The sequence below is a fragment of the Volvox carteri genome, assembly GCF_000143455.1.
Source record: "Volvox carteri f. nagariensis unplaced genomic scaffold VOLCAscaffold_9, whole genome shotgun sequence".
Taxonomy (NCBI): domain Eukaryota; kingdom Viridiplantae; phylum Chlorophyta; class Chlorophyceae; order Chlamydomonadales; family Volvocaceae; genus Volvox; species Volvox carteri.
This window is the reverse complement of record NW_003307552.1, coordinates 117152-129536: the sequence shown is the minus strand read 5'-3', so window position 1 is coordinate 129536 and position 12385 is coordinate 117152. Positions and strand designations below refer to the sequence as shown.

Sequence of the window (12385 nt, the reverse complement as noted above, 5' to 3'; positions counted from 1 at the left end):
GTGCCCATTCCCATTGGCATGGCGCCGCCGCCAGCCGTACAGCCCATTACGGCGAAACAGATGCAGCGCCGTCGCTGACCGGCTTATTCTCGGGGAGGCAAGTCGTAGCTGTGTGACTCGGAATCGTGGCCATGGAGCGGAGGCAGGAGAATATTCGGCCGGGACGGGCATGCCACCGATGTGATTATATCCATAGGCTGTCAGTCGTTGAAGTCATGGGTCCCTGAGGCTTGGAGGCGGAGTTTGGAAATTCTGGGTGGGGCCCTTGTCTGTGTAGGCTGTCGATGTGGGCTCCAGCCACACGCACACAGCATGTGCGGATTAGGCTTGAGGAGAATTTCAGAGCAGCCGGGTACTTACCAAAGTAAATGAACGCCGAGAAGAAGTAGCGAAAGAGCGTGGTCCTGCTTGGCTGGCTGTCAGTTGGCTGGTCGTCGTGGGCGCCGTCATATGTCGACAGCCGCTCAGCATAGACCAATGTTACAGACGCAATTAGCAATTTTGATAACAACTTTTCTATTTTGTCATGCGTTCAGTCCTCCTGGGCTCCAATGCAACTGCTTGCGACGAAAGGGGTGTTTGAGTACTAGACGTGGGAATAGGACAGGTATGTTTTGTTGGAAAAGTTTGTTTACCTTTTCATGACTTGAAATGTTTAGCTGTACGTTCGTATTGATACTCATGTCGCCGTTAAGAGGACTAACTACAAAGGTATTACTACTCCAACCTGTTCTTTTCATATAGTGTATTTTCCAAGCGACAATTGAAGTTATCACTGTATACATCTTGGATATTTTTATCAAGACAATTTTTTCCCTGAAGGAAATCGGAACAGGAACAGTCGCGTCGCGTAGAGGCTCGAACCTGTAGCTACAATCAAAACTTCACGCAACGAATTAAAAACGTGACGCTATGGGGGGCCCGGACAAATTGACGGATGCCGAACGGGCCTCGGCGATAGCCGCCTTCGAGAAGCTTGGCATTTGCACGCAGCTTGCGGAGGCGGCGGCCGGCCTTGGCTGGAAATCACCAAGTAATATTCAGGAGCAAGCTATCCCGCACTTGCTGCAAGGTGAGCTGGGTTTGTAGGGTCAAGGGTTTTTCTGGCGGCGTCCAACGGTGCCGCCCAGCCCACATCCTCCCTTCACGGTAACCCCCTTGAGCGGCGCCGTGCCCAGAATCCGGAGCTCCTTGTGAGGGTGGCCCATCCCCCAAGCAGTTTTGTGGCTTTGGTCGTGGGCTGTTGATTCGTTGTTTCATCCATCAAAGGACTGCACCCACCCTCACCCCAAGAAGGGCAGCAGGAGACAGCTCCCCGTTTGTGGCAGCTCCCCCACTTTAGGACTGCGTCGACGATATGCGTGGTGATCCCTAAGCGCCCGCCATCCTCCCTCCCCCACTTCCCTCCCAGCACCTGGCCGGGGCTTAAATCCATGCCCACCTAAAGAACCTGTGTATATGTGTATGGGTGCGTGCGAGAGTGAGGGAGATAGAAAATCTTCCCGCCTATCCGACCCATCCGACCCCACCCATTGCCTCCCGCACAGTCCTCACCACCCTTCGCCCAAACCCCCACCCCGGCCAGGTCAGGATGTGATCGGTCTCGCCCAGACCGGCAGCGGCAAGACGGGCGCCTTCTCCCTGCCCATACTGCAGGCCCTCATGGAGCGACCCCAGGAGCACTTTGCGCTCATACTCAGCCCAACACGAGAACTGGCAATTCAAATTGCCGAGCAGGTCGGGACAGGGGGTTCAGCAGTGGGTAGGGGTTGGGGGGGCCTTGGCGGTGTGTGTGGGGGTGGCAACGTGCTTCCCCCCTTCCCCCCGGGGGCATTTGCTTGGGGCTACCGGCGGTCGGGGTCCGTTGGGAAGTCGGCAGTTGCGCCTTTGCCTTTTGCACAATCACTATGATCGCCATGATCATTACCATGATCATCATCCTCATAATGACATTATTATGGATGATGCCACCCCCTACTATTTCCTCCGTCTTCTGCCCCTCCACGGACGCGGTGCAGGTGGAGGCCCTGGGCAGCGGTATCGGTGTCAAGTGCGCCGTGCTGGTGGGCGGGATTGACATGATGGCGCAGGCCATAGCCCTGGCCAAGCGCCCCCACATACTGGTGGGCACCCCGGGGCGAGTGGTGGACCACCTGTCCAATACCAAGGTGGGCGAAAGAGGGGGGCCCCCGGCCGGGGGGGGGACTGGTGGATTGGGTTCAGGAAGGGGGTCAGGTCACCGGGGTGGGCACGGGGGTGGAGAGGGAGGTAGGCAGGGGGTGGTGGAGTAGTATGTGCGAGAATGGGAGGGGTTTCGGTGCGGAGGGGAGGACGGGGGGGTGATGTGCTAGAGGGGCTTAGGGTCGTGTGTCCGTGCGGTCCCGCCATGGCGTCATCTCCCCTCGCCCCTACGCCGATACCCTGCTGCTTGACCTAACACCGCTATTGCTACCGCTAACTCCCCCCCACACACATACACACACGTTTCCCCCCCTTCCCCCGGGCCCCCTCTAGGGTTTTAATTTGAAGCAGCTGAAGCACCTGGTGCTGGACGAGGCGGACAAGCTGCTGGATATGGATTTCGAGCAGGAAATCGACCAGATTCTCAAGGTACGTGCGGGTGGGGAGGGCGGGGAGGGGAGGGGGCTGCCACATCTGGGGGGTTGTACCGGTGATGAGGGTGATGGTCACTGAGGAGGAGGGTTCCATGAAGCACATGACCATGATGATGGTGATGGGTGACGCTCTGTTCCTGTTACCGCGTGGATAGTCGCACACTTGGGTAGGTGAACAACTTGGGGACGGAATACCAAACTCTGTGGACGAGCATCTCGCGAAATCCTGTTGGGCCTCCCCCTCCCCCTCCCCCTCCCCCTCCCCCTCCCCCCTGCCAGGTCATCCCCCGGGACCGGCGCACGCAGCTGTTCTCCGCCACCATGACCAACAAGGTCCAGAAGCTGCAACGCGCCTGCCTGGTGCGGCCCGTGAAGGTGGAGGTGGCGGCCAAGTACTCCACGGTCGAGACCCTGAGGCAGCAGTACGTGTTCATACCCGCCAAGTACAAGGACTGCTACCTGGCGTATGTGCTGAATGAGCTCAGCGGTTCGACATTCATGGTGGGGTGGGGGGTGGCGGCGGGGGTGGGGGTGTTGGGTCCGTAAGGTGGGGGTTAATGGCAAGGACACCCCAACCCCAACCCCTGGTCCCATGGTGGCCAGTTTAATACAGCAGGATGAGGGCAATGTGTGTGTGTGTGTGTGTGGAGGAGGGAACGGATCTTTACAGCGCATATTTGTTTCCCCACCCCGCCGCGCCCCCACCCCGGCAGATCTTCACGCGCACCTGCGAGTCCACTCGCCGCATCGCCCTCATGCTGCGCAACCTGGGTTTCGGAGCGGTGCCCATTCACGGCCACATGAGCCAGCCCAAGCGCCTGGGCGCCCTCAACAAGTTCAAGGCGGGGGAGCGGAGCATCCTCGCGGCCACCGATGTGGCGTCCCGAGGACTGGACATACCCTCTGTGGATGTGGTGATCAACTACGATGTGCCGCAGGCGGGTGGGGGAGCGGCCGGGGGATTGGCGGGCTGGGAGGTTGTAGAAGGGGGTTGGGGTGATAGTGGTCGTGGGGGTGCGCGTGTGGTTGGGGGGGATGGTGGAGAATGCGGTTGTTGGTTTGGAAGGGTGTTCAGGGTTGGGCTGCGACGGGGGTTTGGCGGAGTAGGGGGGGGGTGGTATGGAATGGAGTGGGGGGTGGAGTTTTATGGGGAGTCCAGGATATCGGCCAAACCTATACACACACGTACACACGTGTCGTACGCGACCTCGAGGGGGCCGTCTTTGGGAGGCCGTGTGAATGGCTGAATGGACGGAGAGCTGAAGAGCGTCCACCCCTCAGCTCGCTTCCGAAGGCGACACACCGCCTTTCTGACCCTGCCCCCTCCCTCCTCTTCCCGCAACCCTCCCTCCTCGTCCTGGTAGAACTCCAAGGACTACATTCACCGAGTGGGTCGTACGGCACGTGCAGGCCGCTCAGGCCGCTCCGTAACCATCGTCACGCAGTACGACGTGGAGCTGTTCCAGAAGATCGAGCACCTCACGGGTGGGGGGTTGGGGGGTGGGGCAGAGGGGGTTTCGACGGAGGAGCGCATCAGTGTAGTGGAGTACGGGATGAAGGGGGAAGGAAGGAAGGGGGACACCGACAGACATGGCTCCGGGCATGCATGTACGGTGGGGTTGGCCACTGAAACGGGAGCAGGACACACACCGTATCAACACGACGTCGGCGGGCGAGTACCCGAGTGCCGCATGACCCGTCAGAAAGCCCTACAGGCAACGAACTAACTAACTGCTTGTGGAGCAGGGGACAACTCCTTTAACACCTCCAATTACATCACAGCAGCCTGTGTGTCTGTGTGTGTGTGTGTGTGCGTGTGTGTGTTTCCACCACCCCCGCCTCTTCGCCATTTCTCTTCAACCCTTCCCTCCTCTCCCAACCGTCGGCAGTTGCTTGGTTGGTTAGTTGCTTCGTTACTGATGGTTCTCCCCTCTCCTTTTCGCCTGTTTGACTTTGGCCTGCTTCTCCCTTCGTCCCTCCCCCTCTTCCCCCCTCCCTCTCCCCCCCTTGCGGTGTTGGCGCCATATCTCAGGAGTCAAGATGGAGCAGTTCCAGGCGGAGCGCGAGGAGGTGCTGCTGCTGCTGGAGCGAGTGAGTGACGCGCAGCGGCTGGCGGCCATGCAGATGAAGGAGGCGGATGCGGGGAAGAAGGGAAAGCGGAAAGGGGAGGACGGGGACGATGAGGGAGGAGCGGTGGGGGCAGGGGCAGGGGGCGGCGGCGGAGGGAGAGGTGGCGGGGGCGGGAAGGGAGGCGGCGGGGGCGGCAGCAAGCGGCCCAAGATGGGTGGAAGGAAGTACTGAGCGCTGTGCACAGCACACACACCGTTGAGGTCGCCCTGAGCCAGTCAAGGCTTGGAGGGCTGGCTGGCTGGCTGGGTGAGCGGGGTGAGCGGGGTGTAGGGCCGAGTGATTAGGGTTTCAGAGAGCTTGAGAGGTGTTTGTGTGTATGGATGTTTGTTTGTTTGTGTGTTTGGCTGGGCAAGAGACGGAGGAGCCATCGAGTGTTGACAGGTCACGTCGCCTGTCCGGGTGTCCTGGAGGGGGCGCTTCCACGGGACGGTTCTTCGGTGAGTGGCGATGATGTTGGCGTTGTCTTCTTGCGAGTGGCTTCCTTGGTTGTAAGGGGTAAGGGAAGTGGTCGTGGTGAGTGGCAGAAGCGTCTGGAGGGGTGGGGGAACGGAGTAACGAGCGTCGGGATGGGACATGGCTCCGTCCGGGAGCAAACGTATCCAAGGCGGGGTGGTTTCCCCCAAAGAGCAATGCAAGACTGAGAGGGGTGCTATCGGGAGTCAGTTCCACACGGGGTCCGACTATGCCCCCCGAACATACGCACATGCATACATGCATGCAAATACAGTGTGAGGTAGGGTTTATGTACCGACATTCTTTTCCGGATCCCATGTAAAACATATTTATTCACGTATGCATCTACGTGCATCTGGAGCGTGCTGCTGCGATTGGGTCCCTTGCGCGCATTTCTTTGCTGATGTCGCCATGGCTGGCGGTAGGGGACAGCATGCATATAATTATGGGTGCTTGTGCCGCTTGGCAGGATCAGGGCGACAACGGGGAGGTCCTCGGGGATTATGAGATGTTGAGAGATCCCAAGGAAACGACAGCCCCCTGGCAGGCGGGACAGTAAGGACAAGCAAGGCAACGGCAGGAGAGCAGCGAGGGGAAGAATGCTGTGTGTGGAAAATTGGCTGCGTCACACTGACCACGCAGCGCACTCGAGTGGTAAGAAGGGAAGGTGGTAGATCTGTGCGCAAGCTTGTAATGTGCCTTGAAGCTTTCCAAAGGGTGGGCCCAGAGGTTGGTGTGAATGCGGCGCGGACTGGGCGGATTGGTCGATGGACTGGATGGAGGCATGTACCTGGCAGGCGAAGGCGGAACCACCTTCAAGTCACAGTTAATTGCACCCAGCCCTCCCTGCGTTTGTTTGCTGTCTGTGTAAGAAACCACTGGCAGGTTGACATGCTGATACGCTTGCTTGGTCCGGTACTGTCGGGCCTGCCAAGCAAGCCGCCTGCAGATGCTGTTACTGGACAACGTAGGTCCAATGACATGATGTTTGTAAGCCTGATGAGCGTATAAAAAGGACTGTCGGTCAATTTGTGGGCTGCAACCTTAGTGAAGCTGAAGGTGCAGCTACAGTGAGACTCCATACAACTATGGCTCGGGCGGACACTTTTGTCAGGTGGATAAATGACTCAAGAGCAGGCCAGAGGCAGGCTTTCTATATCCAGATGTTAATCCTTGGAGAGCTGTCCCAAATGGTGTCGGTGTCGTAACTCGGAGCCTTCCCCGAGTTTAACCACGCGAAAACGATACGTTAGTTACTATAAGCCTGTGTTGATGGAGTTGAAAATGGAATTACTGTCGATAGCAAGTTTTTTAACAGCTGCATGCATGCTGGTGCAGTAAAATCGGGGAAGCGTGTTCAATGCCGAGCTCTCATACCATTAAGCTTCTTAGATTCATTATGTGTAAAGCCCAGATAAGTTTTCAGATGATTTTCTACGTAAGCATGCATCGCAGCACGTTATGAAACGGTTCCTCTGCCGGCAAATCGACGTACGACAATTCTAAGGGTGGCCTCCTAGCTTACCTCGACCAAGGCAACCAGAGCACGCTTTACTATGCAACTTAAACTGATAAGGCCAATTCGCACCTTAACTTTGCCTTCGGCGTCTACACCAAAACCCAGTGGATGTCCCGACTAAAAGAACTGCAGGCATCGTTTCTCAAATCCTCTTTTTCATGATCTGCTGATAAGTCTGCCACTTACTGAAGGGGTTCAAACAGCTCTTGCCTCTCATCCTTGCTGGACGGGCGTCCCTTCGAATTGACACCTTTGCCACGCCACTTGCCAAAGCCATGAATTGCTTCTTATGTAGATTTTATCAAAATTGTATGAATTAGCGGTCGCCAGCTTAGGTTACATCCCAGAGTATGGCAAGCAGCACCGCCAGCCTCACCCGGAAGTTAGATGGCGCACCTCCAGTTTTACCACCGATATCGCCTCTCATAGGTGCGCATATTGCACAGCTTAGACCATGCTGGCGCTTGGAATCCTCTGACGAGGATTTTGCCTGGTACGACCGAACATTACCGCAGAACGCCGCAAGCTCCAACCAGCTTACTTCGAACCGGTCGCAGAAGCGCTTGAAAAGGGCGGTTTTTCCGTCGGCTGGTGAGCGCCCATCGCGACTTTGCGGGTGCTGGGGTTTCCCTGCCACCTGTTTTTAAGCCACTTAGGCCCGCCCCTTTTCCCCCTCTGGCTAAACTCCTTGCCTCAGCCACGTGAGAGGGCCACTCATATCCCCTACCAGAAACCCTCCCCTAGCCTTCGCCCCTCTGTGGCTCGTCTTCCCTCCCCGTGCCACCGTTAGGCCATTGGCAAACGCCTCCTCCTCGCCTCAGCCGCCCTTTCCTCCCTGATCTCACGTTGCTGCAGGAATGACGGCAGCCTGCAGGTTGGAGGCTCCCTGGCGCAGTCCGGACTTTGCAGCCCGCCTAGTAGCTCGTTTCGCACCAGCTACCGACCTCGGACATCCGGGTTTCTGAGCTTCAGTCGGGCACCGGTACGCGGTGGGGCCGCCCCAAGGCGGGGCTTGGAGAGTTGGGGCGGTTACAGGCGGGTCAAGGTTGTAGGTATGGTCCAGACGGTCACTACCGAGGCATCCACCTACCCACCCACCCCGCACACGCACACACATTTCACCCCTGCCGAAGCCCCGGCCCTCTTCCGACAGTCCTCCCCCGGCGTCCAATGCCATGCCATCCCGCCGTCGTGACCTCCGTCCCCGCACAGGACAAAACTCGAGGGTATCGCCCACTTGTCTCGGCCAGTGGCAGCGGCGGCGGTGTAGCTGTCGCAGCCGGGCCCTCGCCCTCCGTGCCCATTCCCGAGCCGCCCCTCACGCCCCAGCCTACCCGTCACCACCACCTTCGAACCCCCTACCCGCGCTTCTCCCGCCTTGGAGCTTCGCTAGACTCCGCAACCGCCAACCAACTCCTGTCTATCGCCCAGTCGCACATCAACGATGCCGCCGCTGACCCAGATCAGCGGCGCCAACCGCCAGCGTCGGCGTCCCAGCCTCGGGCCAACCAGTCTTCAGACCCCGGTGGCGCGGCGGCATCCGGGGGAGCCGCGGGTGCTGTCGCAGGCGGATCAGAGGCCGCCGCCAAACCGGGCAGCAGCGGCCGGACGACACCGCCGCCGCCTCCACCGCCGGCATCGCCTAGTCGGTCGACGGGCTCGGGCGGCTCCGCCGCTGCCACGGCCGGCTACAGCGGCGGCGGGGGCAGTAGCACGTCGGCGCTCCCTAGCACCGCCAAGGTGGCGAGCACCATGGGCATCAACGTACCTGCGGAGAACCTGCGGGCCAGCGAGAGGCCCGCCATGGGCGTGTCGACCCGGGGTCCGGGCCATATCATCCAGGTTGGTGGGGCGCGAGGGGGACGGGGGGGAATTGGGGAACAGGGAATTCGGGAGCACGCGACTCGGATGGAGATCCGCAGAGTCTATGGGAGAGCTTGCAGACAATCCGGGTGGGTGAGTAAGTGGATGGGTGGGTGGGTTGGGAGCAACGTCTCCTGGAGGACATCGGGGATTGAGCTGCGGGCTGGGAGGTGAAGGCGGCGGAGGCGGGCGGGCGAAGCGGGGAGGGCCCTGGCCGGGGGGAGGGGGACTTGGATTGGGGGACGTGACGCGGGGCATATGTGAGAGGGTGATGTCGTAAAATGTGTACGTGCACATGGTACACATGTATATATGTACATATATACGTGGATCCGGCAGGAGGGGAGGGAGCTGTGCGGGTTGAGCACTAACACGGCTGCATGATGGCTTGAGGGGCTGGTGTGAGAGTGCGTTGTGAATGTCCACGTTGGTGCGGGGAGGGCTGAGGGGGGTGCTGCAGGGCTGATAGCCAGGTATATATTGTAGCATCATGCTGCTGCTGCTGTTGTTGTTGTTGCCGCTGCGGCGGCAGCAGCCGGGGGCAGCGGCCCTGGGTTACCCGAACTGGGGCCCCCGGGCAGGTGCTGCATGTGCCACGATACGATACAACGCGCGGGTACCAATTACGTCAGGTCCGGCTCGCGTGACGTTCAACATTTTCCGATTTGTATTGCGCTGTTATGCACAACGAGGGATGGGCAGGGGGACAACAGCGCTGCCTGATGGGCTGATCTATTGCCTGGCTGTATGTCTGTATGTATGTCTGTATGTCTGCAGGTTCCCCTGGGTGTCCCCTCCCCCCGGTCGCATCAAGCTCAGGTGGCGATGTTTAAGGCCACACGGGGCCATGCACTCATGGTTTTCAACGAACTGGACAGCGACAAGAATGGCAAGGTGAGGGGAGGGGAGGGGAGGGGGCCCTGTCGCCTGGCGAGGAGGTGGTGTTGCCGGAAAGGTGTTCACACCACACGGCGACACGTGACGACGTGTTCTTTAGGTGTTCTTTAGATGCCCGACCACAACCGCGCGTGTTCTCGTGAGGACATGTGTTCACACCACACCATGCACATAATCGCTCTCCTTCCGTTTCCTCCCCCTGCTCGTTTTGGCCCGGGGTGTGGGTATTCCTCCTCACAGGTCACGCGAAGCGAGTTCGAGGCGGCGGCGCTGTCCCTGGGTTTTTCGCTGGAGCAGGCCCAGCGCTTCTGGGAGAGGTACGGCGGGTGAAAGGGGCGTGGAAAGGGGCCGTGCGGCATGGGGCATGTAGGTGTGGGGACTGAGTTGCTGCTGCTGCTGCTGCTGCATGCGGACGGTCCGGCGGCGGCGGACAGGCACGTTTCCCCTCTTCTCACATCGCCCACCTGATTTCCCTCCTCCCCTTTGTTTACATTTCCGCAGGCTGGACCGGCGTCACCGCGGTTTCCTCGAGGCTCTGGACTGGGGCACCAAGGACGCCTTCCAGCAGATCCAGCTCTTCTCCACGCGGTACATGCAGAAGTACATGGGTGTACCGGACGTGTCCTCCTCGCCGGAGCAGGTGAAAGGACGGGGAGGGCATGGAATAGGGGGCCAGAACACACACATACACACGCAGCTCCTGGACTCCCCTGGAGATGCCAGCTTTCCACAGCAACTCCTACGAAAACGCGCGCACACACATACACACACACGCACACACATACACACACACGCGCACACACGCACACACACGCGCACACACGCACACACACGCGCACAGACGGGCACACGCACACACGGCTTTGTCGTAGGCTCTTGCACTCAGCTCTTATACCGCGCTCTGCGTCCTCTCGTTACCAATTAGCCTCCAGGCGCCTTTACTCCATCTCTGAAACCCCCCATGTCGCTCTCCCAGCCCTGGCTGAAACCCGCCTGTATTTCATCATCATTTGACATCTCCCTCCTACTACTACCGCGCAGGTCCGCAAGTACAACCGTAATCAGGAGCTGATGCAGGTCAAGTCACTGGCGGCTGCCGTGAACATGGTGCGTGCCAACGCGGTGGCGCGAGGCGTACGGCTCTCGGGATCCAGCGGCAACGCCATCTTTGACACCTTTCGGTTCATGGACGTGGACGGAAGGTGCGTACGTGTGTATGTATGTGGGTCGGTTGGGACCTCGCGTTGGAAAGGGGGAATGGATGGAAGGGCGGAGGAAGGCTGCATTATGGCAGCTGGGTGGGGTAGGGGGGAAAGGGCCACGGGCCGGGACTTTGGGGGGCCTTCCTTTCCGCCGCGGCCGGCAGGGGTGTCGGCCCCAGGTTGGCCCCGGGCCTGGCAGCCCCATCCTCGGCCCCTCAAGGAAGCAAGCCCTCTATCGCGCGAACTGGACAACCCAGCTACTGCTCTCCATACGGCGTACTGCAACTTACAGGGCATGGACCCGGCACCCAGCCGGCTAAGTCCATGACAACCATATAGGCCCCTCTCCTTGTTGGGGCCTGCTATGCCCGCCGCCACGCGCCCTTAACACAGGGTCGCTTTCCCTTAACCTGTGTCTGCCTCCCCCTTAACTTTCCTTGCGCCTTCAGCGGTGTGTTGAGCAAGGAGGAGATCCGGGACGCGTTTTTCGCACTGGGGGTGTTCCTGGCAGAGCCGGTTGCCGAGCAGATCATGCAGGTGGGGGAAAGGGGGGTTGGGTGGAGAGAGAGGTGCGGACCGGATGGGGTGAGGAATTTCATGGCTCCAGGGTTACGTTAGCATGGGATTTTATCACACGGGTAAACCATGCGGCACAGGGCGACGGGGTCCAAGGATGAGGCTTTTCGGAAAGTGTTCGCGTGGGTGTGCAGTCGTGTCTGCACTCGCGGCGCCTACAGTTTTTATGGTGTAGTGTTGTTGCCGCTGCGCACAGAGCAAAGGGTCTTTTCGAAAGCCTAATCGCTCGCACCGTTGCAACACATGGGTGACATGGGTACCCTTAAGCAAGGGAGAGATGGTGATGTTTATGTGGAGGGAGGGCCTGAGAGCATGCTGATCCACCGAAGCACGCGGCTGTTCATTTGTTCATTGCCGGAACGATTTGGCAAGAGCCCAAACGGCTTACAGGTGTCAGTACCGACGAACAGAGTCGCGATATCACGTACGAACTCGCTCTTACGCTTTAAGACCGGAGACCAACCACCGTACGACAGCCAGCGTACGAAGCCGGCGCTTACACGCCTACGTCCGTGTCGCCAAATATACATATTTAAATTCCCCCTTGCCTTGACAAGACTACAGTTATGCAGTTTGCGGTATGCGCTGGTATTCCATTCAGACACGCGGGGGGAGAGAAACCCACTTTACGAAGGAATCATCCTTGAATGGCTTTCCCTGCAATACACAGCTTTACAGCAATACTCACTGTCTTTCTTTTTGCCCTTCTTCATCTTCCACAGCTTTTTGACAAGAACGGGAACGGCACCGTGCAATACCACGAGTTCGAGGCAGCCATGTTCCCGCCGTCGCGAGGGACCTAGCAGGCGGCGGGGGGGAGGTGTCATAGTGCACATAGCCGGAGCGCTCAGCACTCTGGGCACCCTGCTGCTGCGATCACTATCGCCAGAACTGCAGCAGCGCCCGTCGCAGAGCCGCGGTTGTCGCAGTCGACACATCGCAGCCGCCAGGGGCTTGTTTTTGGAAAGGCATCGTTGTCGCATGCGGGGGGGGGCCTGTCATTCCGCATGGGGCATTACGGTCGAGATCCCGATGGGGACTTCGATTTGGTCGTCTGCTCATCTGTGTAACATGTGCATTGGAAAGGACGCGCCGGAGTTCGGGAGCACCGCGCTGTCCGTGCGTGTAGT

General features: G+C 59.2%; 2 protein-coding genes across 2 annotated transcripts; both read left to right on the top strand.

Annotated features, from left to right (window-relative positions):
• Positions 1 to 966: 966 nt before the first annotated feature.
• On the top strand, positions 967 to 4814 carry VOLCADRAFT_31305 (uncharacterized protein; the record flags this gene model as incomplete). Its single annotated transcript, XM_002948221.1, has 8 exons — positions 967 to 1072; positions 1586 to 1737; positions 2019 to 2168; positions 2515 to 2610; positions 2895 to 3116; positions 3329 to 3544; positions 3980 to 4100; positions 4648 to 4814. Coding segments are annotated over 8 exons (1230 nt in total), but the record flags the coding sequence as incomplete, so codon positions are not given.
• On the top strand, positions 4648 to 12058 carry VOLCADRAFT_120569 (uncharacterized protein; the record flags this gene model as incomplete). The annotated part of the gene is made up of 10 exons (XM_002948220.1): positions 4648 to 4808; positions 5668 to 5753; positions 7573 to 7699; positions 7930 to 8673; positions 9358 to 9474; positions 9718 to 9794; positions 9979 to 10117; positions 10519 to 10679; positions 11129 to 11216; positions 11978 to 12058. Exons 1-10 carry the CDS (start codon positions 4656 to 4658, stop codon positions 12056 to 12058), a joined length of 1773 nt encoding a protein of 590 aa, XP_002948266.1. The 5' UTR covers positions 4648 to 4655.
• Between the last annotated feature and the right edge of the window lie 327 nt (positions 12059 to 12385).